Genomic DNA, 25,858 nt, shown 5'->3' with positions numbered 1-25,858 from the left:
AGTATGAGCTGGACTGGAGGTGTGTGGTTCAATTATGCACGAACAATTTGCTTTCATCATGTCTGTGTCTGAGTACTAGGCTACTATGGTATCGCGGTAATACCGTGTATTAATAGCGATATCCCGGGGGACACCGCGTCATTTTAGTGGAATACATTTGGGTATGGGGCCCATGACAACCACGTAGCTACGGGCCTCTGAAAGTCTTAGTGCGCGCCCAGACATATGACATAATATGGAAGAAAAACTGATGTTAAAAATGTCATACGAAAAGAATCAGGACGATTCTATTGGTAGAATCAGTTGTGTGGGAGTGTTCATCTTAGTTCAAGCTGTATAACAATAAATTACTGGGGAAAGTGTTGAAGAATATTTCCTGAAGTGGTACTGAATTTGCATGTTATTGTATTTCTGTGCAACCTGTTGTTTTCACAAGGCAATAAAATATAAAGCTAAACTATGACAAATTAGCATGACTTTTTAACCAGTTTTAGGTCTTTTCTCCTGGTATAAAGCCAGACATTGATGATGTGAACAGTGTTAGCATTTGGAATTAACCTGCATACACAATGGATATAAAGTACAAAATTGAGCTTACAGTGTGATAAAAGTGATCTAGCAGAAAACACATTGGTAGCCAGTGCTAGCGCTTCAGTATTCCCACTCTCACCTCTTGCATTTGTGGATCTTATAGACGTACAGTGGATCTCAAAACACTGTGAAATCACCAAGGCAGTCAGATTGAGTTTTTCCATTACTGTTTAATTAAAATAAAATGAGTAGTTTGCACATAGTTTTTTATGTAAAAATAATAATAATCATACATAAATAAGCATCTTAGCATTCTTGGCAACACGACAGACAAAAAGCATTTTAAAGGGCTAGCCATCCAATGTCAACAGTACCCTGCCAGTTCAGGCAGATGTACAGAACTTAAATGTGCAACAGAGGCTCCTCTCACTTCACTCCACAGCGACAAAGAAAAATTATCGCCTTTACCACAGAAAATGGCTGACAGAGTGGTGGTGATGGTATTTGACTGAGCAGCTTTTGGCTCACTTCATTTTTACACTTTCTCCAGATATGAACATGCATATCAGAAAGGCATACGCTGTTTCACAGGCATTGACACCTTATACAAAATATGAAATCGCAGAGCATTACAAATGTTGATTTATTAAATGAGATTTGGCCCCACAAACAGAACCATGTGTGTGTACTGTATTTGCATTTGTAATTCATGCTCTAAAGCACAAGAGACAAAGGAGTCCTGGAATGTAGCAGTGTCTGAAGTCTTTTCCTTCAATAGGCAGCCAATTCAGGCCTTATGAACGACACGTATACTGTAGACTCTCGCCAGTGAATGACCTCAATGAATCACTGACACACTGAAACCCAGTAGGCCCTCTGAGGACTGACACCCCAGCTCTGAAACTGTAATGGCAAACCTGATCTGTGATCTTATACACAAACGCATACTTTCATTTTATATGGTCAATTTTTCATTTACATACTCTTTCTATAATTGTTTTTCACATTTAACAATACAAATGTACAGCTCCTGAATAAAGTCATCTTAAATAATATTTGCCATTTATGCTTTTTTTTCTGAAACTATAGATTACAAAATATGCGCCTTACATTCATCAGCTACTGATGGAAAGAACAAGTCCACTTTAAAAACATCATACATTTATGTACTGTAAAGAATGTGTTCACTTGATTTGTTTGGTTAGCCAGCTAGCAATTTTATATCAGCCATTTGTTCACATTGACACATTTCGGTCAAGAAAAACAAATAAAGACAAATCATAATCTCTGTACTTCATGTACCATTGGGAGTGCAACATTACACTTGCTGTTGTTAGAATGAGAAAATGAAAATCCTGTACAAATGCAGCACACTTGCGTAGCAAAACATTGGAAAGAACCCTCTGGGGGTTTGTATCACAAAGCAGGATTACTGAGTTAACTGGATAACTGCACTGAGTAAAAACCCGGAACAGCTCTTTTTACTTCAGTCCATGTTCCAGATTTGGTGCAATTGTCCAGTGAACTCGGTAATCCTGCCTTCCGAAACGGGGCCCTGCTTCGTGACACAGGTAATGGTTTTGGCTGTTTCCCTGCTGGGCTGTGCTCTAGCACATGCCCTACTGTCTGGGCCCTTCCGAGACGGACAGCCGACAGGACAGACGATTTCCGTTGGTGAATCCAGCAAACGCTTCGGGAGCTGAGACCCGGAGCGGAGGCGTGCGCTGCGTTACAGTAGAGCCGTGGTGCCGGAGCGCGTATCCCAGGGGCGCGCTCAGTTCTTCTTCACCTCGGCGTACGCCGTCTCCGGCGTGTCCACAGCCACCTCCTCCGGCTTGTGTGGGGCCTCGGAGGTAAAGGATCCCATCTGGATTTTGCTGCCGTCGGTTTTATTGAAAGCGGTGACGTCTGCGTAGGTCACGTCCTGGAAAGAGACGGGAAAAGACACGTGAGAGGAGTTCTGTTGTGAGAGAAAAGGGAAAAGGCAAGAAATATGCTGAAAGGCATTCCCCAGAGGTCAAAAGCTGTCATTTTTGCAGGCACTGCACCAGACCATGCCATGCAAATATTTTACACCGAATAAAGAGGAAACATTCTCATCATAAAAAAAAATGCACAGGACAATGTTGCAAAGTTTGTTTGCATAATTAAATCTATGTATTTGCTGTACATTAGTTGAGATACTGTAGCATTATTAATGTAGTATTAGTATCACAGGATTACAGTCAAACAGACAAACATTTCCGAACTACATAAGATTCATTCATGAGCTTTTTCTTCTTTTGCTGATCTGAAAATTACACAATAAAAGATCAAATGTGTTTTTCCACAAGTGAATTGTGAAATCAAAATTCCCACTAAATCGTATTGTATGGCCAAGTGCACCACTGCACCTGGCTGGAATTCACAATTATAGACTGCTGTGGGATTCTGTTCACTGAAGGAGTATGTTTCAGTTGTCTGAGAGCTGCATGAGGGTTGCCCCTGTTCTTACAACTCACAGTTCAGTAGCTGGAGCTACATGTCTGGTATGATTCAAAGGCTGGACTGATGTGAAAAGGTTCTCTATCGATGGATTGGGTGAGTTGAATTAGATTTCAAATTCCTTACTATCCCTTTAAGGGAGAAAACCGTGGCAACCACACAACCAGCAAAGTGTTGTCAATCAGGCAACTGATTCTGATACCAACAGAGAAGAATTATAATGTGTGACATCCTAAATTTGACAAACAAAAAGCAGATACCTTACCTGTTCCCCTGCTGATTGCTGATTTGATGCTGAAACAATACAACAAAAAAGAAAGGGGAATTATCAAGCATGAATGACTGCTCCTTTTATCACAAATGGGGATCTTGTATGTTAACATCCTCCATCCCACACATAATCACATGCACACACACGCACACACAATATTCTTATGTTCAACCATTGCATGTAAAAAAAAGTGAAAATCTATTGCACAGTGACTTGACACGTAAATGGTAAATGGCAGGCATTTATATAGCGCCTTTATCCAAAGCGCTGTACAATTGATGCTTCTCCATTCACCCATTCATACACACACTCACACACTCACACACCGACGGCGATTGGCTGCCAAGCAAGGCCCCGACCAGCTCGTCAGGAGTATTTGGGGGTTAGGTGTCTTGCTCAAGGACACTCCGACACAGCCCGGGCGGGGGATCGAACCGGCAACCCTCCGACTGCCAGACGACTGCTGTTACGGCCTGAGCCATGTCGCCCCGTAGGGGAGGCAAATCAGTTAAATTAATAGCAACTGATATGGTGCATTATATATATATATATATTTTTTTTTTTATATTGGTTTTATATTTTATTGTGCCCGATGAGTTAGTTTGTGTAATACTACAAGGTGACCTTTGTATGATACTGATCATTATCAGATGACTGATTGTGGCTTTCAGCAAACAGCCACACATGCTAATAAAGCCACACAAATGGCTGAAGGCGCACTTATCAGAATTTTTCCCCTGAACCTTTGTGTGGCTGAGAGATATGAAAATAACTCAAACAAAGAGTGCAGAGCAAAGGAAAGGCTGTTGCCATTTGAATGCACTCAGGTTTCAGAGGGGCAATGTCAGAGACTTACGGCCCTAAACATTCTGTGATTCGCCCACGGCTGCCGTTCATCAGACAGTGCTGAACTCTGGTCGGCACTGTGAGGATTGTTGGCAATCTCACTGTAAGTGAATGCTCTGTAAGAAAGGGGCTAAGACAGACGGTAGACTGAATATGGACCTGAAGTGCCTGTTATGTCACCCACTGACTACCCCTGGGCAAGTGAACAGCATTTTGAAATCGCAGGCAGGAGTCAAGTTCCGGGCACTGCCATGTTGCGCAATGGAGCCGTAGACTCGGGCCAGAGACTCCGCTTAAATAAGTATTGACTTATTATTTTTTACTGTGTTGTTTACCATCGACTGACATTGAAAGGATGTGGCTGAAGTGCCTATTCTGGAGCCAACTGCAGTGGCGCCAGTGAGTAGCGTCTCTCAACAAGACCAGGAAACGAGCCTAAAAAGCCATGTTCAGGATGGGAGCAGCTCTGGGTAATTCCCACACGCTGAGTAACCTTGTCTGGCAGAGGGCGGTGTCAGGGAGTAGCGTTCGGAAGAGAGAGGCAGGCGCGGCGAGCGACAGGCCCACACAGAGGAGTGACGCAAGAGTGAGTCATACTTACTGTTCCTGCCGTTGTGGAGAAAGGAAGGGCCGGACCTGCGGAAACATCACACAGCTATCAGGTTTCTCTTACTTTACATGCCATGCCCTGTACTCCTGTGTAAATTCAATCCTCCTCAGTTCAGCTGTACACGCGGAGTAACATCTTAGTGTTTCTGCTTCAGGGCAATTCCACAGTGACTGATGTTACAACTGCTGGATATTCAGTAAAGCCCAATACAGATACATAACACACTGACATGCTTTTATATCCCTCGGGTGTCAATAACTCTCATCTGTCCCTATTATGTTAGCTGTATTGGGCTTTACCACCCAAATATCCAGCAGCTGTAATGTCAGTCACCGTGGAAATGCCTTTTCACTCTCTTGAGCAAAGTCATAAAGGCAGAGTCTCGAAAGAAACAATTCCAATAACTGGTTTTGAAATATTGTCTTTGTCTTTACATTTAAAAAGCATCTGTTAATCAATTATAACACTCATTTACCCCACACATATCCAAATCATATGTTCCAGCATTAGCAAATGTAGCAGAAGTAGCTAAATATTTTTATCTTAAAAGATAAGATTTTTCTTGCCACTAAAGGTAAATGTCTGATTACTTTGAGTTATGAGTTACTTTGAGTTAAATAAGGCTTCATATACAATATCTGAGAAAACAACTCAACAAACATGATGTAGCTAGGAATTAATTGGGATATAAATACAAAATGGCTATGCTTAGTCTAATGAACTGTAAGTTGCTTTGGGAAAAAGCATAAGCTAAATAACATGACATGTATAAACCTCATTCAAATTATTGTGGTTAAAGCTGCTTGAAATGTGCCCCAGGCAGCTAGATTGGATACTCTAATTCCCATAACGCAGTGATATCATTTCAAGTGCATCAACTTGTCATTGTTCACCCTGGCTACAAATTAAATTTTCAGCATTGCGGTAAATTGCAGTTTACTGTCTGACAGAGGTGTCAGACAGTAAAACTAAACAAGCACTAAAAAAAGTCTTCCTCTGAGTTAATACTCATGCGACTCACACATGTCTCATTGTCCACATTTAGACTGCCCGTGTGTCTGATGCATTGACGCCTCCCCAGTCCTCTGAGCAATTGGACATTTCTCCCTGATTCACTGCAGTTAACCATTAACTCAGAGGCAAATTGCACGCTCACATCGGACGGCTGATCTCCTCCCGATAAGACAGCTACACAACTAGGTGCTAAAAGTCTGTTATCATTTACCATGATTCATAATTATGAACCCGTTGCAGGAAAATTATTGCCAGCTGCACTTTGATATTCCTTAAAGGGAAAGTAAATTGCCTTAATGTGCACGTGCAATATAGAGGAGGCAAGTCAGAGTAGGAACATGCACTGACCTCCTCCCCTGACAAAGGAAGAGTAAATGAGAGAGAACCGGTGCGTTTACCCCTTTTTCTTCTTCATGTAGACAAAAGCCCCACCGGCCAGTGCTGCACATGCCAGAACGCCAAATATACCCCCAAGTATTGCCCCTAGTGGGGTGGGTACTGCAGAAACACAGAGCGTAGCCACACAATGCTGGTTAAAACAGTGCTGTACACATGCAAGCGGTGCTGCTCATTACTGCATGTACTGTACACAGTCCAGCCAGTGGAATCTCTGCGGTTGTAAATATACTGCAGGGCTTGAGTTGAGCACTTATATAATTTGTGGGACAGTTATATGCTGCATTGTGCTGTATAGAGTCACACTGTCTGTATTAGCAGCTCATTACATACATGCCAGATTAAGTACATTTCAGGATGTAACTGTTCATTATTATTATTATTATTATTATTATTATTATTAGTAGTAGTAGTAGTAGTAGTAGTAGTAGTATTAAATGTACAGTTGTTATCCAGAATGACTTGCATGCATGCAGACACATGCATACACAATAGGAAACTAACAGAATCAGTAACAATGAATCAGATAGCTAATTATTATCATCATTATGAGCTAAACATTGGAAAGAAGCAGATTATTAGGCTTTATACAGGCACTGTGTTAACACTATGAAGGCATAAAGACAAGCACTGAATTTTATTTCCCATTACGATTACAGGAATCCAAGGGGATGGGATGCTCTACTCTTCCACTGCTACACAACACTTACTATGAAATGTACAGTGTATGTTGCATATCAGCTTTGAAAAATCTCACCTGTAACAGTCAACAGATGCGGAGCAGAGAAAATACTTAAATCAGTCACAGAATTCCTAGCCAGACAGATGTAAGTCCCACCGTGATCAATTAAGGCATTTGCAATAGTGTACTCCTCTGTTAGGACACCAGTCTCTTTCCCGTTAAAGGTCCAGGTGAATGTTGCAGGAGGTACCGATGATGCAGAACAGGTCAGCACCACTCTGTTGCCCACTTCTATCTCTCTGTGTCCTTGTATGACAACGTCCTCTGGTCCATCTGTAATTCACAGCCCAGCCAGTTAGAATGAAGCACACTGCAGTGAACACAGTCACTAATGAATTTGGTTAGTGGAGCTATAACTTGCACACTTGCAGTCAAAACTATTACATAATGTAACTGTTTCTGTAGTTTAACACAGAAATAAAACACACTTTTGTGTTTAGAAATGAATACAGGCCAGGCTTCCCTCTACTCACAGTTGACAGTTAGGTTGTAGCTGACAGTGTCTGTGCTCACAGGGTTGGTAAGTCTGCATTGGTAGTGTCCATTATCAGAGCCTTGTACAGGGTCTATGAACACAGTGCTGTTGTCATTGGAGAATGTGATTCTGTTGCTAGGAGACAGTGAGTGTCCATCCTTCAGCCACTTCGTGGAGATGAGGGTTCCAGCAGCTGCCTGACAGCTCAGGTTGGCAGAGCCGTTACCTGCTATCAGTACTCCTGTGGGACCTGTGATGTTCACATCTGATATCTTCTCTACATTGGAGAGAAAAAAGAATTGCACACATTGGACTGTCAATCACTTCAAACAGTAAGAAGGTAATAGTTTCAACACCACAAGGTGTGTGTGGAACCTTAAAACAAATCATTGCAAGAAATATTGAAATATTTGTCTCTGGAGCACCGAGTCTGAGAGAAACCTGCTCTCTGGAACACTGAGTCTGAGAGAAACCTGCTCTCTGGAACACAGAGTCCGACAGAGACGTGCTCTCTGGAACACTGAATCTGAAACAAACCTGCTCTCTGGAACACTGAGCTGGGAAAAACCTGCTATATGAAACACTGTCTGAGAGAAACCTGCTCTCAGGAACACTGAGCTGAGAGAAACCTGCTCTCTGGAACACTGAGCTGAGAGAAACCTGCTCTCTGGAACACTCAGCTGAGAGAAACCTGCTCTCTGGAACACTGAGCTGAGAGAAACCTGCTCTCTGGAACACTCAGCTGAGAGAAACCTGCTCTCTGGAACACTGAGCTGAGAGAAACCTGCTCTCTGGAACACTGAGCTGAGAGAAACCTGCTCTCCCTCTCTTTGTTCTTATTGAACTATTTTATCCCCTCGGTCTGCCAAACTTTATTTGTCAAACATATCACTCCCTTTAAATAAATTATTCAAAATAAAATAAAAAAATATATATTTTAACATTGATGAACACACTATTCCATTTCCCTAGAAACTACAGAGCCATTTCATAATGGAACAATTTATTATATGTTTTGCGTTGAAGGAAGACTAGCCGTTGCTTTAATGTCAGCTATTGGGGATCCTAATAGATCTTATAGATCCTTCATAGATCATCTATAGATCCATGCACAAATACCAAAAAAAAAAAAATATTAAAATATGCTTCTGCTTATGGTCTCTGGCATTATCCAATGATCGCCTATGGGCCAATCAGAGAGGAAGTTGTGACATTGACAACTGTGCAAAGAGTAAAACCATGTAAGCTATTAAGTGATAGACAGAAGAAGGGTGACACAGTCCACATTCAAGGAGTCAAAGGGAACACTTTGGTGGGTTATTCAATTACCCAGCTACTATTTAATTTCCATTTTAAGTAGTAACACCTGTGCTTTACCCAACTTTGTTATCTTATCAAGAGAAAACATTCCACATCAATATTACACAATGATTGTTAATATTACGTGGAAGCATTCGCTAAAGTCTTATGTATCCCAACCTCAAACTAAACTGCAACATTTTGTTTACGTTTACAGTAGATGGAGAAAATAACTCTCAACAGGGCTCGTTTCTTCTCAACAGCCAACAACGAATCAAACCATACTGTGTGAATCAATGAACCAATGACAATCTTTACAACTGCCAATGTTTTTTGCATGTACTGTATCACGACATATGAAATTCCGTTTTGACATCCAGTGGTTCCCGTCTTCTACAAGTATTATGACTACATTGACAGTGTCTGGTCCGGTTAAAATAGTTTGGAATAATTCAGGACATTTTCCTTGGACATGGACACCTCTTGTTTGATTCAGTAGCCAATTAACAGTGTCGTCTTCCAGCATGAAACTCCAGAGCAAGGTCTCCTGGGCAGGGCCTGCTGCCTGTGCAAATGGGGCCAGGCATCCATGTTTTTCCGATCACAATCTCTCAGTCTACTAGTAGTCGCTTTTAGAGTAACATGACCAGTCTCCTCACCATCACCAGTCACATACTGCATGACCTCTGTATCTCTGTCTCACCCCTCAGTGTTGTCTATACTCTGCTTACTCACCTATGACAGAGATCTGTATGGGGTCAGAAGGCTGAGACCTCAGGGTTATGTTGTTATGGGCCCAACAGGTATAACCGCCACTCTGACTCTCCTGAATGTTCTCCAGGTTCAATTTCTGACCCTCTGTGTTCGTCCCATTAAAAGCCCATGTAAACTCTGCAGGAGGGCTGGACTGAGCCGAGCAGGACAGAGTGAGGTTGGATCCAGTGGGGTGGACTACCTTTGGAGGGTCCACAGTCACCTTAACATCATCCGGTCCAACTACAACACATTACCCATGTTACCATTACACAAGAATTGGGTAGGGATTTGAGAGGAATTTGAAAATGCTGAAGCAAAACTTATTTGACCTCATCGTGAGATCAACCAACCAAACTGCAAGGAGACACTCACTCAGCAAGCATTTGGTCACATTAACACAGCAAAAGCATCACTGTATTATTAGGCAATCAGAATGGCACGTCATTATGGTTATCATCCAGCTACACATATAATATAAAGAACATTGGGAAAAGTAAGGCCCTTTATTTTTACTAAGTCAGGAATCACTGACATCTCAGAGTTGGCTAAAGGGCCTTGTACTTCAAACAATGAAAGAAACTTGAGTGAAAAAGAGCAGATTACCAAATAAGCTCTTTTTATAGAGGAGAACAGTATAGCAGTAACTTTGTACCTGTTCATTGAGTCATCATTTTGAAGGTTTTGTTTTCACTCATTGTTTTGATGGTTGTACCAAATACTGGTTGTCTAGTAATGGCAGTGCTCTGAAACTCAGTTCCATTGAGGGCCGTGTGTATGCAGGTTTTTAATCCAGCCTCAGATCTTAATTATGTAATTAGTTCAGTTATTTGCTGAATTAGCACTGTAGGTTTGCACATAACATAGGCCTTTATTAAGTGAAATCTGCATTATTCACATTGTCTAAATAGCTGTTGCTTATATTCTGTGCTTTAACGCAGTCAGATGCATATGGCTGAACGAGTCATTGGAATCAATCAATGAAGGCAGCATTCTGTCTCTGGAATGAAAACCTGCATGCGCACAGTGCTCCATGGCAGCAAGTTTGAGACCATTGGTACTGGTATCTGCTCTTACTGAGAAGAAAAGACAGCACAAGATGAATTCTCCAATACAATCATAAATAGTAAAAGCAATTAATAGTGTGGACTACCATGACAGTAGCACTGAACAACAGACAGACACAATCTGTATAGTTCCCATTGTGGCAATCAATTCTGGATATTAGCACCACATGCAATTTTCTGGTGCGAAGCCAGTTATGGAGAGCAAAATAAAGCCAACAGCAGTAGCGATGTTGCACATGCAGAGCAGAAGCAGACTCACAGCTGATGTTGAGGAGCACTGGCTGACTGGTGCCATTACTGATGGCATTGGACACAGTGCAGTATAGAGGTCCGCGGTCAGTCCTCAGAACTCTGCTTATGGTGAGAATTCTGCTGTCAGCACTCAGATGAACGCGCTCACTGGCCGTGATGTCAGAACTTCCATTATGCCAACGGTAAAAGAGGGAGGAGCCAAGGGCGGAGCATTCTAGTTGGACAGTGTCATTGAACTCCACTAAGTCAGTCGTACTGACCCTGACTGTCACATTGGATACTCGCTCTGTGGGTTCAAAACATAGGTAAAGTAGCAGTGAAACTGTTTACTGCATCGTTAAAGTAAGTTTAACCACAATGGCAACTATCTTACCCAGTAAGCTACCTCATCTAAAGTTCAATACATATTGCATGCCCACTTGTCACCTGTCATCATTCATGCAGTTAAAAAATAGCTCCTGTATTATAATGGACTCGGAACACATTCAAAGAGACAATATACGCAATAAATATTGTTCTGACATTTACGTGCCATGGTAGGTTTGACAAAATACACACATTTACAGTCATCTGCATTATAATGATTCCATCTATGGCATATGCCTTCCGAAATGGTAATCAGACCCTTTTGACCCAATAGACAATGTTGACATAACACACACAAAATCACATTGCAAAATCTTCAATATACAATTAACTTTATATAGCACTTTTAACTTGAATTGAGTATATGTCATTTGTATCCCACAAAAACAACCACAATCTTTTAATGGATATCAATACCAACATTTGGCATTAAAGCACTCAATGGACTTGCAGACAACTCATCAAATGAACCTGTTTGCGTTTCCAGCCGGATTGGGTCCAAAGGCAGAAATCAGAAATCAGAAATCTTCCATTGTGATATTAGCATTTTATCCCCCGTTTTGTAATATTGACATTTTATTGTGAAAATTACTTTTGTTATTACAGTACAGTCAAAAGGCAAACTTTCATGGCAAAACTTCAGCCATTCAAAAGTTAACATCTAAATTTAGAAAAAAGAAAGACATTCATGCTTTCATTGAACACTTTGTCACTCTCTGAGATAAGGCCATTATAACAAGGCAATCAATTAGGAAAGTGCAGCTCTTGTATGTCTCCATATTAAGGCAACAGTATGTCAGACCTCCAGACTGGGACAAATGGAATTTCACTTTTTTTTGGTGGTTCCAGTATTTTTTTTTTTAGGTCACACAGTTGAGACTAAAAAGGTAAACGCAAATTATGTGACTTGGGAGATTTCCCATACTTTCACACCCATTTATCTGTATGATGTGGCATTAGCCTATTTAATAGGGCTATATCTGTAATTAAAAGAGAATGCACACAAAATCAAAGAAAAAAAAGATAAATAGAATAAATAAAACCCTAATGATAAAATAGCATGCTACAGTAGTAGCCTATAATAATTGAACGGAGAGAAAAAAGAGGCCAGTTTAGTTGTGAGTTGAATGCAGCAGTTTTGCATATTGTTTTTATTTTTTCTTTCTTATAATGCAATATTTATTTTCTATTTTATGAGTGTGATTAGCTTTGAATTGTCCAGGCCATGCACTGGGTCTATTTTGCAATTTATTTTCATCTACTTTCAATGCATGTATAATAGCATTTATTTTTTTCATTCAGCAAAATTTTTTACAATGCAAGCAATTAATAGTACATAAAATATAATAACTAAACAAAATAACATATAAATAATAATAGAATAAATAAAATATAATATTATTCCAAATGTTTGAAATAACTTTGCTTTTATGGGGTTAAAATGAATAAACTTGACTAACTGCATTGGACTGTGTACAGATGGTTTTGATGATGGCAGACAGACAGGTTGTTGTGTCTAATGTGGGGGACATTCAGACATTATCGAGTAAATGATGCCCATAAGCAAACAGAAATAACAGAATATTTTAAATGCAGCGGACAGTTCTAAATGCCATACTTAGTACTCACCGTACACTTCCAGTCTAGTTTCCCCAGGCAGTGATTGAGCGTTACTTGTTGTCAGGCTCACAGAATAATCTCCTGAGTCTCTCAGTGTCAGCTCTCTGAGCTCCAGAGAACCAGTGACATTGTTCAGACTCACTCTGCCCGCGTACCCAGGCCCTGGTCTAGTGACAGTAGGGAGAAAGGTAATTACACTTACAGGTACAGAGCCATTATTAAAAGACCAGGTTATTGCTGCTAATTCTGGTCCTGTTGGGCTGACTGTAGTTGTGAATGTTACTCTTCCTCCTACTTCTCCAATGTGAGGTCCCGGTGGTAGAGCACTCTGACCAGAAGAGCACCCTAAGGGAAACAAGGGAAATGTTCCTGTAAATATTTCTCCCTGCATAGTTAAAGTATGAAGTGTTTCATGAGTGTTTTATTAATTTTGTTCATATTATATTATAATTATAATTATAATTATAATTGTATAATATATTATATATATTATAATATTATATATATTATATATATTATATTTTCATCTCAGTCAGGAACGCTTAATCAGCTGCAGGTCCTTCACCTCACCGGGAAGTCAGTATGGCACACACAAGCACTTCCTGTATGTCCTCCAAAATAGTCATTTTCTTCGAAGACTGACATCCCGGTGGATGTCAGAACAGCAGAGTCTCTGACTCATCTCTTCAGGCTACACCTTTCCCTCCCTAACTCACCACCATGATTAGCCTTAGACTATAATGGTACTTATGTATTGATTGTATAGATATTGTTACTTGTATAGATATTGTTTTTTTTTTATTATTGGCTGTTGTATTGTTGTACTCAGAGTATTCTAGCTGCCAACTGTGGCATGCTAGTTTGGAAGCTGATTGTACTCTTCAAGGGTTGCGATTATCTGTATGTTCACACTTGGACTCGGAACTGTACTGTCCTCTCAGGTCCTCTTCGCACCTATACTTGTGTTTGATTTGCACTCCGTTGTACGTCGCTCTGGATAAGAGCGTCTGCTAAATGCCATGTACTGTAATGTAATCCTAATGTGGCACCATGCCCACTATTTCCATTTCAATAGTGTGCCTAAAAGCAAAAAGGAGCAACGTGCATCCACCAGTTTAAATCACTGCAGGTAGGCTATGTACTGGTGACGCACTGTAACATTCAGACTGTATCATAACTAAATTTATCATGATTTTAAACATATATTTTAACTTATCCGTAGCGGCCCGACACAAAGATTATTGACAATTCACGATGATTCAACTTACATGCACCAAAGAGGCCATGCACTCCTTGCACTGCTAATGCTGATAAGTGAGAATTTCAAAATGTATCCTAATCAATCATAGACCATCTGGTAGCTTTTTTGAATTTAGAATTCATCATTCACAATCTACTTCTCCCAGGAAGCCTGTTAAGGTTCGCTTTCGTGCTGCAATGTACATTGCCCTGAAAAAGGATGTGCCCCCTTCATAATCCCCTCTATTCTGGCTGATATGGGTGCTTGATATCTTTTTTCATAAAATAAATATTATCATTTTACCCATAGTGTCTAATATTGCATTTTGTCCAAAGATCTGAAACCATTCAGTGTGAGAAAATATGTAATACTATCAGGAATGGGGGCAAATATTTGTTTTCACAGCACTATAAAATCGGTTGGCATCAGCATCCGGGAGGCAAAAACAGACACATATTAGGTATTGATAATGGCCCCAAAATCCCCATTTTGTAGGTGTACTGTATATACATTTTAAATTGATCTGAAGCTGACCACTTCATTTAAATTCAGAGATCCATATGTCAAATGAATTACAGTAAACACATTCATACAAGATCTTTCTCTGAGGCTTCGATTGTCAGTTCCCCCCTAAATAACCTGCACAGCTGTGATATTTTGCAAGTGGAGTAGGCTACACTTCCATTTTTTCATTTTGAGGCATATGAAGTTCTTGGCTGCAAAGAAAATAAGCTGTATGCCTCAATACCTGCCTTTCAAACTGTAATCCCTTCATATGTGGCAACAGTTATACTGTAGGACACATATTCAGAATGTGCAGCAAATGCAGTATTCACCCACTACATTCCAGTGCACCATAGAGTAAATCAACAGATGCTTCTGAGTCAACTGTAAAGCAACATAGCAACATTTGGGCACTTCTTTGGCAACATAACTGTGCGAACACACACATTGCTACTACCTGCTAAAATCATAGAGGGAATATGTCCACCCTATTCATATAGGCCTAGAAAACATCTAAAATTCTTCCAAAAACTTTTAAAAACACCGTTGAGTATTTGTGTCCTTTTTAGTATTCGTTTAATTTGCAAAGCAGAAAACCAATTAATTTACCAAGCCTAAGCATAATAAGGTGTGTCAAGATTTTTGGGATGACATTTCATAAATCAGAAACAGATAAATCCCTCAACAACTGATAAATAGCACAACAAATGGAAACAGTAATGAATGAAAAGTAAATAGGAAAAGATATACGAAAAAGCTTATAAAGAAAGGCTATCGAATCCATAACTGCATGGGCAGACTAACCACAGGAGCAAAAGCAGTTAAATCACGAAAACATATCGTTTAATTACTTTGTTGTTTAAGGGGACATCATTTACAGGCTTTCTAATCTTCAATTCTTTAATAAGACCATAAAGTGCACTGTTTCTTTTAAAGGTTAAGTTAGAACAAGAATAGCGAAATACGTCGTCCGACTAGTGCCTATTAAGTCCTCAAGTCCAATTCCGGTAAAGTAGGGGAAATGAATTCAAATATCTTACCTACAGCAGACAGCAATACCACTGCAAAAAGACGTAGAGTGTGCATATCCATTCTTATCTGACAGAGAAATCAACAAGCAAGACCATTGCGGGAAATAAGGATTCAGCCGCACATCAAATGCGGTCTTAATGAAACCCGCCTATTACGACGTACAACGTTCTGACACTCGAATGTCACGTGATCCATCGCGTTACACAATTTTTGCCTTTTAAAATATATGCCTAGTTGATAAAAAAGCTTCACAAAGACTCTAAAGATAAAACAGTAAGTGCATTATGGTAATTTCAATTTTAATGCTTTGTAGCGATATTATAATAAGAAATAAATAAATAGGATAGGCCTACATTTGATACAAAAACGTTTGAAATTTCTTTAATGTATGATTGAAAAATGCTAGCATTTCAATAACTAAAATTTTAGGTATTGACATACTAGTGTTCTTCGCATTTACTTCTGTAACCAGAATATGATAAACCTTAGAGAAGTGTAAATTCCAGAGCACAAATTTGGTATATTCATTCTTTAATCGAGAAGGCCATATGACCACTTTGCTTTAACACTAGACAGGCCTACTCGAGAAACCTAAATAACAAAGCGTTTATTGTAACTACCTAATGTACACATATGATGTGCTGATGTACTTCTTCCCTGTATTAACTTGAAGTACTACTAAATGAAACTCTGGTGCGATAACACCCTCCAGTGGTACAATTGGTTCCTCTCCTTCATAACTCAACGTTGGAGTGAGAGAACTGTTTATCGCTCATTATGAGGGTCGTACTATACATATCAAGTACCCTCTATCACCCAAAAGCATGATAAGGTAACATTTGTGCCTGGTAGTGGCAGAAATGGATAAGAGGATGATAGTAGTTAAGTTAGTTAAGATGTCAGGCGATAGAATATACGTTTTATTGGTTTTCATAAAGACAATACAAATGCACCAATACATCAAGAAAACATTACATTACATTAATGGCATTTGGCAGAGACTCTTATCCATGTTTCAGAGAAATGCATAATTCTAGACATGATGGTCTTAATTCAAAATGAAAGCAATATGCAATACTTAATGAAATAAAGATAGAAATGTAATCTGCCAGTCTCTCAGAGGGAATAAATAGAGAGATACTTTTTAAGATAATTAAATACCTACAATAGATATCTTTACCCAGTCACTGGCTCTATAGCATACCACGTGCAGAGGCTTGGGCACAATTTGGAACAACCCGTAAATCCTCAAATTATGTCCTGTGTGTACTTAGGCTGCACAAAGCACAGGCCTTTATTTGGGGCAGGCGTGTATTCGAGGCAGGCCTTTATTTCTTATTAGGCTTCTGTTGTAGAATTTTATTCTTAGAAATAAAGTAAAAGGCTACACTTATGTGGATCAACACTGTTCAACACTTCCTGTAACCGTTCAGAAATCAATCAGTGTAGGCTACACCGTTTGGTAAGTCATAGTGTCAGTCTTAACAGACTTAGTTTATTGCAAATATTCTCAAACACAATAAATCACATGCAAGTCCAGAATCCATAAAATAACAACTTGCCAGACACGCCTTCGTGAACAATAACAAATTAACGTAGATAACAGCAAGTTAAGGATCTTTTTTTTTCTTTTTTTTTTTGCGTTTTATTGCGAGACATGCGTTTCAAACAATTGTGTTTAAATGTATACTGCTTCAGCCTTTGGCAAGCTAGAAGGGGGCGGCAAGCGACTGGTAGCTTGAGAGCAACGTGTTGGAGACCCATGGTGTAGGACAACGACTTTTCATTGGCAACAGTAATAAACCAACCAACAATATAAAATATTAAGAAGAGCTCTTTTATTTCATCGAGTTCAATCGAAACAATCTAGTGCTAGTCATGGACTGATAGCACTACGAATCGGCCACGCCCCCGGCTATTATCCGAGGCCCGGCTTCAAATAGAATCCCAGACACAATTTGAGGATTTACTGTATTATACCTTTAGTGTATAGCTGCTAGCGATCCAGGCAGAATTACTTGTCGACAAAATCGATGATAATCTTGGAAAATAATATTCATTCATTTCAACATTCACTCACATGCAGTCTCCGTACGTTTATTTCAAAACATTTGAACATAGTAGGCTCATCGTTCATCAAAATATGTATAGCTAGACATACACTTTTTTAAATACTTTATTGTACATTCTTGCCCAACGCATTTCCTGCAATAAATATTATGTAATATCACCGACTTGTCCCTTGTCCCTTGATGAACCAACCCTCAAGTCCAGTTTCTCAACAATTAATCGGTAACCACTGTCACGTCATTGTCTACAAACTCATCCGATGATTAACTGTCGTATGGGTTATTGTACTAAAATAGTTGTATACATTATTGCAAGCTACCAAAAACTACCTTTTTTACGATTTTACCACCTGCAATACTATTTATGTTCATGGCCGCGTTTCCCGATAACGGTGTCTCTTAGCGTTTTACGAAGACTCGAAAGGTATACCTATAAATTGTTTCATTTTCGAAGTGTGTTACCCGAACTATCACTTAGGCGGATGCTTAAGCCTTAAGCATCCTTAAGCATATAGCATGTAGCATATAGCTACGCTAATAGGAACGTATTAATAGAATTAAAAACATACAAACGAAATTATCCAACCGTATATATAATTTTCGCCAAATGATATATACTGTTAGTGCTACGGTTTGTGGCTACGCCATCTAGCAACACGCCTCCTTTGGCATGTCATGTTTTATTTACGTTATTTCATGGTGCTTAAAATTACTTTGCAATCTGGGTTGATTTTCCAGAAGCACCATCACATTACTAGTGTAATTGACAATTTCCTCTGATTAGCTGACGTTTTCAATAAAATCGCACCAACAAACAAAACGCACCAACACGAAAACAACATAAGATATGGCAGAAAAAAACAAATATAAGCAGTCTGACAGCTTCACAGCAAATAGTGTCCAACAAAACAAATAAAGAACTATGGTTCTATTACACATCGCTCCAGCCCACAGAGAGAGAGGGAAATCGTCAGTTCATGAATATCATTTAAAAGGCATTTATTCAACATGTTCAATAAAGTGGAACATGCACCCTTCGTAATGTACAATTTTATTCTTTGCATAAAAACAGTCCCATTAATGTGGTATTTAAGTAATATAATTAGACAACTACAACTGTAGAATTATTAGTGTACATATTGCTTAACAGATTGAGATGTAACTAAGTGCTGATTTCAGAGGCTTGTGGTTGTAACAGTAAGCTGACAACATCGCTAAGGTATAGCTAAGAGTGGTCCAGACCAACCTTACGAAAGTACGACGTACAGAAGGTATACTTAGCTAAGAACGTTTTCAGAAACACGCTGAAACGTTAAGGTAGAGCTTACGGTACAACTTACGAACGACGTAGCGTTAAGAAGGCTTCGGGAACGCAGCCCATGTTTTTATCTTTCATGACTAAACTGAATTAAACTCTGAATTTCCCTTCATGGTGGATTCAATATTGCATCCGTCACTTGTCGTTTTGCCCATTGGTTGGCTATAGCCTATTAGAACGAGTGATATTATGTATTTATTTATTTTGTGTGAGATAAGGAATCTCCTGATTTTCATTTAATTTAAATGCTATGGGATTGTAGTAGTAGGCCTACATATTCGAGAACAATCAGTCTACTAATAGCTTGCGCAGATCAATAATTAAACTTGAGCCTCACTGTAAATAGCCTAGCCTACCAGTGAGTACGAAGGTAAGGGGATGTGCCATCCGTTATCAGCCCTATTATGGTGAGCGGGGCTTACCTCTTTTGAGCACAGATCTGAAACCGATGTTAGTCATGATGGATGCGCTGCTTCCTACAGCCTTCATGCTACTGCTGAGCACAGGTAGCTTTTCTTTTTCAGTTTTTTTAACCGTTAGACAAAGATCCTTGTGTGTTTTCTATGTTTTATATGTTTCAGAAGCTAGTTTGTTTGTGTGATTGAATGTCCCCCTCTTCAATAAAAATGCATACGGTATGCACCGTTCTAAATCGAATGATGCTTTATCGTAAGCAAGCTAACTGTCAGAGAAGAAAACGTTAATGGGTATTTTAATAACACTGCTGTAGAACTTCTCAACTTGTTTTATATTAGCCGTTAATATGCAATGGAACCAGTGAAGCCTTATTTTAGGCTCTTATTTTAGGCAATTTGAGACGCTGGGTTTCGCTCTTGGTGTGCCCCTGGGTTACTCTGGTGATCACAGGAAAGCCATGGAGAATGCTCACCAGCCTCCCCATTCAGGCATCACGGACCAAAATAAGTGGCTCAGGAAATCTTATTTAACCAGCAGCCATTTGCAAAGCATTAAAAGCGCTCTGGTTTTAACCTGATTTTGTAACAGATTGTCATTAGTAGTACTTTTATGTATCCATATTTAATGTTTATCATTGTTCTAATTGTTGGGTTATGGTTGCTTCCAGGGCTGGATGTTTGACACGATTAATTTCCAATTATCCCACCTCTCTCAAACATCAGAACTTATCAGTAAGCCTCAATTGGTTAAAATGTATTTATTTGTTACAAAATTAATTAGCTTAATTACCACCAGGTTATGGGCTTGGAACATTTGCCTCAGAGTCAAATACATGTATCAAGATTTTCTTTTTTTACGACTTTATATTGTGAGCATTTTCCAAACAAGAGAATGTTCCTCCAATAGAAATAAATCTTATGAAGACCTTCTGAATTCAGCTTGACAGAATACGTTCTGAATTCAGATCTTCTCTTATGTCTTAATAAAGGAATCTCAGAGGGGATTTGTTTGAGTAAAATGCAAGGAACAGCTTACCTGGACTCAGAAACAAGGTCTTGACAGGGAGATAGATGGACTATATGTGTAAGGACAACATACCTTGATAGACTGAATGATCAGTTCTTGTTATTAAAGTGTCAAATTATTTTATGGACTTTCCATCTTCATCAAAATGCATTGAAAGAGTTTATCAAAAGACTACCTTAATTTTTAGCACAACTACAAGGCTGTTGAACACTTCATTTTTACTTCAGCACAGCTACGATATATGCTCATCTAGTTTTTATGTATGTTGTATGTTTGATTTATTATATTTTATTGTGCTTCTGTTTTAAATGCCACGTTGCCTGGTAAAAAAGAAAAGGTTTTCACAGTCTGGCCAAACTTGCAGACAACAAATTCATTGATCAAAGGATCTGTTTACAAAGGAAGGGTTTACTAGTTTACTGTTTAAATAATTGCTAATTTTGAGAGATTATAATACACCGTTTCTCTCAGGCTGTAATTCTGGTCAGGAAGCACTTCTCCCAGGATCTTTTGATGGAGCAGTAGGAGGGAGTGCCACATTCCAGACTACAGTCCCTTCAACAGGAGAGGAATTAGATACAATCATCTGGGAATTCACCACTGACGGATCTGCAAATGCAGTCACCGTCTACAATTCTACTAACAAGGGTACAGAGTCTGCATACGAGGGCAGAATCAGCGTGAATAAGTCCACTGGTTCTATGGAGCTCAGAGAGCTGACGAAGAATGACTCTGGTAATTACAGTGTGAACCTCGGTTTGAATGGAACTGCAGAAACCACACTGAACATGTATGGTGAGTGAAATGCAATATAATCATAGTAACATGTCTGTCTGGTTTCCATGGATATTACCAAGAAATTGTTTAACTCTTGCAATACAAGCCATTCTGTCTCTAACAGCTATTTGACAAGAGCTATGTCATGGGTGACATTGGCTGAGGTGGTATGAACAGTTGTCTGATAGTCAGAGGCTTACCAGTTCTGTCCTGCCCTGCATGTGGAAAAGTGTCCCTGAGCAAGACACCTACCCCCAAATGCTCCTAACGAGCTGGTTGGTGCCTTGCATGGCAGTCAATCGACTTTGGTGTGTGTGTGTGTGTGTGTATGAATGGGTGAATGAGAAGCATCCATTGTACAGCGCTTTGGATAAAGGTGCTATTCAATTCCAAACATTTATTCTTAAATTCACTGAGACTTTGAGGGCAACAGGGCTGGTGGATGTAGCTACTCATATTAATAACAAGTATGACAAGTGTAGATTTGAGGGTTCAAACTAATTCTGTTCCTGTTCATGGTGCAAGCCATTCTGCGCTTTTATGGTGCTCTAAAAGCTACTTCACACATTCTGTCTGGTATCAGACTGTAGCCTGACACCAGGGAGCTGAGAACAAAGTGTCTTTGATGTGCTGCTTGTTCAGCTATGGTGAAGCCCTAGCTATTCACACCTAGGTTCCCAATGGTGGATTTACTGGAACACCATTTTTGTGACAGCTTAAGTTAATATTTAATTTGTCAGCTAATATTCAAAGTGTGTAAGAAAATAAATCCCCTGCATTGAGTCACATACAATACGGTCTTGTTATGGGAGAAGGCATGCTTATTCATTTACCTTTCTGTTTTGGAATATTTGAGGTAACAGCACTTCAACATCTACATCTACTGAAAATGTTATAAACAATAACATATTGTAGGGCAGGGGTTCCCTAACTGTGGGTCGAGACCCCATGTTGGGTTGCTCGATTTGAGGATGGGGTCACCTGAAATTTTGAATAAGATAAAATTTATTTTTTGTCTCTTTTAAATATGTGAATTTAGGCCACTAAATGTTTAACATTACAACAACCCAACTATAATAAAACAATGAGGCAGGAGAGGTTGTGGTATATTTCCAGCATAGTCATGGCTAAGGGGTGTTGTTAGGCACAAGGTGTGTGTGAGTGGGGTGTTGGGGTCGTGTAAGTTTATTAACACTCATTTGGGGTCAAATCAGAGAAATGTTTGGGAACCCCTGCTGTAGGGCTTTCTGTGATCATGCCTGTGTTGACTCTGATGTGATGTGAAGTGTACAGTATTTTATTAGTTTACCACTAAATGGAGTATTTGATGTTCCAGTGCGTATTAACCCGTTTTCCCTCCTGTAGATAATATTACAGAGGCCAACATCACAGGTCCCACTGGCGTACTGATAGCAGGTAACGGCTCTGCCAACCTGAGCTGTCAGGCAGCTGCTGGAACCCTCATCTCCAGGAAGTGGCTGAAAGATGGACAATCACTCTCTCCTAGCAACAGAATCACATTCTCCAATGACAGCAGCACTGTGTCCATAGACCCTGTACAAGGCTCTGATAATGGACACTACCAATGCAGACTTACGAACCCAGTGAGTACGGACACTGGCAGCTACCACCTAACTGTCAACTGTGAGTAGAGGAATGACTGGGTTAATTTCGAATTCAATTTTCGTTCACGTTGTGTAATACTTTGTGTAACGCGGTTCACGCTGTTTAAACTTATTTTAGTTTTATTAGTCAGCAGTTTTTCCACAGTGGAACCTTATTACCATATTCTTATTTTTAGATATTATTGAAGTGATATTGAACAAGGATTTTTGTGATGTTACTTGAACTAATATTACTTGGAAAGTGCTTTTTTTCCCCGGCTGTGGGTTCAGCTCAAACTAACCGAATTCTGATGGCTGTGCTCTGTTGCAGTTGGACCAGAGAAAGTAGCTATAGTTGGCAGTGAGAAAGCAGAGGTCAATTCAAAAGTGGAGTTAGCGTGCAATGCTTCATCAGTGCCTCCTGCCACATTTTCCTGGTTGGTTAATGGGACAGAGAAAGAGACGCAACACAGTTTTATCATAGAGAACACCACCCTTACTGATACTGGGGACTATACCTGTGTGGCCAGCAATAATGTTACTGGGCTGACCTCCTCTGCTGTCCATTTCTTGACTGTGACAGGTAAGATTGTTACTGATCATTACTTTCATATTACATAGAGTTCAAGAAGTACTTTTCTATGCTCAATTGATCTTGTTTGGTGCAATTCCAGCCAAGGTGGGGCTTGCAATTTTGAAAGTATTTTATTGCTTCCAATACACCAGACAAGCTCAGTAAAGTGAAGAAAAGTATTTGAATACAAAAACATGAAGTACAGTACTTGACCCAGGTCTGATGTTTACAAGTGACTTATTTTATTACATTATTACATCATATTTTCTGTATTTTTGTCCTTCATCAGAACCACGACTAACAGTGTATAATGGATAAAGGACAGCCTATACTCGGTTGATTGACCTGTCACTTTTGCGCACTTTTGCACATTGTGTGTTCTCGGTGTGGTATACGTAGTGGCCTGAGTGTGTTTCCTGTCCCGTTTGGTGTGTCTCAGCTCCAGACCCACCGCCAGGTCCTGAATCTTCGGAGTCTCTCTCTGGGGGAGCAATTGCTGGCATTGTCATTGGCACCATTGCGGGAGTGGGGCTCATTGGTGGAGGAGGTTTCTTTGCCTATAAAAAGTTGTTTTAGTGACAGGTGAGCGTGTGTGTGTGTGTGTGTGTGTGTATGGTGGGGGTGGGGATTTGGCACATACCAAATCTGGTACTGGAGGGCAGGTGGACTATTTTCCACCTGCATATGTAAGCGCCTGACACCAATGCTTACTGCCATATATTAGCCAAGTGCAAGATCTATTGGATTACTGGGCATTTACAATGGTCTGGGTACCTGATGGCCACCATGATATACCACCAGTTGAGGACAGTGAAAGACATGTAGCCATACTGTATGACTTCCTCAGTAGCATTGAGTACTCTTGTCCTTCACTGCACTACTGTGCATTTCATTTAGCATTGCATTTCCTTGCAATATCAATACTATATTATTTTATAATATTATTATTATATTATATTATATTATTATTAATATAATATTGTGCGGTATCAACAACACATTGTTTCCATGTTGTTTCAGGGTTCTCTTGCCAGTAAGCTGTCTTTTTAAGTTGTCCCTAGTGACCAGGACTTGAGCATGAAGCCCACCTGGATTTGTGGAAGTAATGATGTCACAAAGGTTCTGTGCAGTTTGATGATGCTAGGAGAATACATTCTTCCATCTTTCAGAAACATTAAATTACCATTCATTTCCATTTGATTTATTTTCAGTGACATTTTGTATTATCGGCACAGAAAATGTGAATTTTAATAATGAACTAAAACAGAATGTTTCCTTTGCCTCACTTCTCTTTTTAATAAGGAGATGTTTATATGAAATTATTGTCAAAACAGTTGTTAGAATCAACAAAATGGAAACATAATGATGTTGTGGATTAAGCTTCTTTGAAATGAAATGACACACTGCAATGCAAAGTCTTAATTTCCTTTTACAGAATTGTAATATATTTTATTTTTATAAATATTGTTTTTTGATTAAGCAATTTGATTTAAATCTTATTTTTTATATTCAGAAAATTATTGGTACTGTCAAAATAATGGTCTTCTAAATAAAGTAATCTAATTTTGCTGTAACCTGTGACAATGGTACTATATATTTATATTCGTACACTAATATATATTTCTATTATATATATATATATATATATATATATATATATATATATATATCTAGACTATGCTGCCATATTGAGGTCATTTTAGACAGCAAGATCAGATAGCTACTATAATTCCAGACAAAAATATGTATAGCAAGCATTATCTGTAAATGTACAGTATAAAAAATAATTGGTACGCATGTGTACGTTCTTTACATGCCTCTAATTATATAATTCAAGGTATGTGTATTACAAAATACTGCATGTATCATATGTCATATCTGTTTTAAAATATTTTCATTTTGCCAACATAAGCCTACACTGTTTAAATTCTTCTGTACTACAGGTTAGATAGAAAATGAGAAAATTACATTGAAGGGTTGATCAAGTACACTGTATTGCTGAATATAAAAAAGCTTGAGAGACAGAGGACTAATAAATAGGCTTATGCATATTGGATGTGTTGCTTTGACATTGTGACTGTAGAATATACAGTAAATATAAAGAACAGGAAGTAGGAGATGCAATCTGCTGATAATGATTAAATGCGCATGCATATTTTTGGAAGATCCCACACTGCAGCTGTGTTCTCATAACAAGGGCACACATTGTAAACTTGGGTGTTGCATTTTATTGGCCATATAACCCAAAGGTTGGAGGCGCAGTTCTGTTCTGAGAATGAATGGACAGCTTCTTTCTTGTCTAGAATTTATTTTTATGGTGTGCCTAATAGTTTTTCCACGTATTGTGGGTAATGGGTACCAAACAAACTAAAAACTAAAAACTGCCAGTGTGTGGCAGTTCTGTGAGCGAATAGAATTTCTTTATTGCATTTTCTATTCTTCAGCAGCTTCTATTAGTCCACCAAGCCTCTTTAATTTTCTAACAAAATCAGGTGCATTTCATGCACCTTTGATGCATATTTATTTATTAATTCTTATTAATTCTTATACACTCTTTTCCAGAATGCTTTG

At 39.2% G+C, this 25,858-nt stretch overlaps 2 protein-coding genes across 3 annotated transcripts; one reads left to right on the top strand and one right to left on the bottom strand.

Annotated features, from left to right (window-relative positions):
- Positions 1 to 741: 741 nt before the first annotated feature.
- LOC133127178 (carcinoembryonic antigen-related cell adhesion molecule 1-like) lies at positions 742 to 15,642 on the bottom strand. Its single transcript, XM_061239873.1, has 10 exons — positions 15,511 to 15,642; positions 12,736 to 13,071; positions 10,748 to 11,026; positions 9,404 to 9,664; positions 7,368 to 7,646; positions 6,910 to 7,167; positions 6,155 to 6,254; positions 4,734 to 4,768; positions 3,281 to 3,309; positions 742 to 2,455 (listed from the first exon to the last, which is right to left on the bottom strand). The coding sequence occupies exons 1-10, from the start codon at positions 15,560 to 15,562 to the stop codon at positions 2,306 to 2,308; spliced, it is 1,779 nt and encodes a 592-aa protein (XP_061095857.1). The 5' UTR covers positions 15,563 to 15,642; the 3' UTR covers positions 742 to 2,305.
- Positions 15,643 to 15,725: 83 nt separating this feature from the next.
- On the top strand, positions 15,726 to 24,861 carry LOC133125633 (carcinoembryonic antigen-related cell adhesion molecule 6-like). Of its 2 annotated transcripts, none has more exons than XM_061237198.1 (6): positions 15,726 to 15,775; positions 20,804 to 21,127; positions 22,475 to 22,753; positions 23,045 to 23,296; positions 23,727 to 23,869; positions 24,308 to 24,861. In XM_061237198.1, the coding sequence occupies exons 2-5, from the start codon at positions 21,034 to 21,036 to the stop codon at positions 23,861 to 23,863; spliced, it is 762 nt and encodes a 253-aa protein (XP_061093182.1). In that variant the 5' UTR covers positions 15,726 to 15,775; positions 20,804 to 21,033; the 3' UTR covers positions 23,864 to 23,869; positions 24,308 to 24,861. The 2 variants fall into 2 exon arrangements, with proteins under 2 accessions (XP_061093182.1, XP_061093181.1); XM_061237197.1 differs by lacking the exon at positions 15,726 to 15,775 and adding an exon at positions 19,283 to 19,395.
- Positions 24,862 to 25,858: the final 997 nt, after the last annotated feature.

Source organism: Conger conger, chromosome 1 (assembly GCF_963514075.1).
Source record: "Conger conger chromosome 1, fConCon1.1, whole genome shotgun sequence".
NCBI lineage: Eukaryota > Metazoa > Chordata > Actinopteri > Anguilliformes > Congridae > Conger > Conger conger.
Note: the sequence above shows the minus strand (reverse complement) of the source record. Positions and strands in the feature narration are given on the sequence as shown.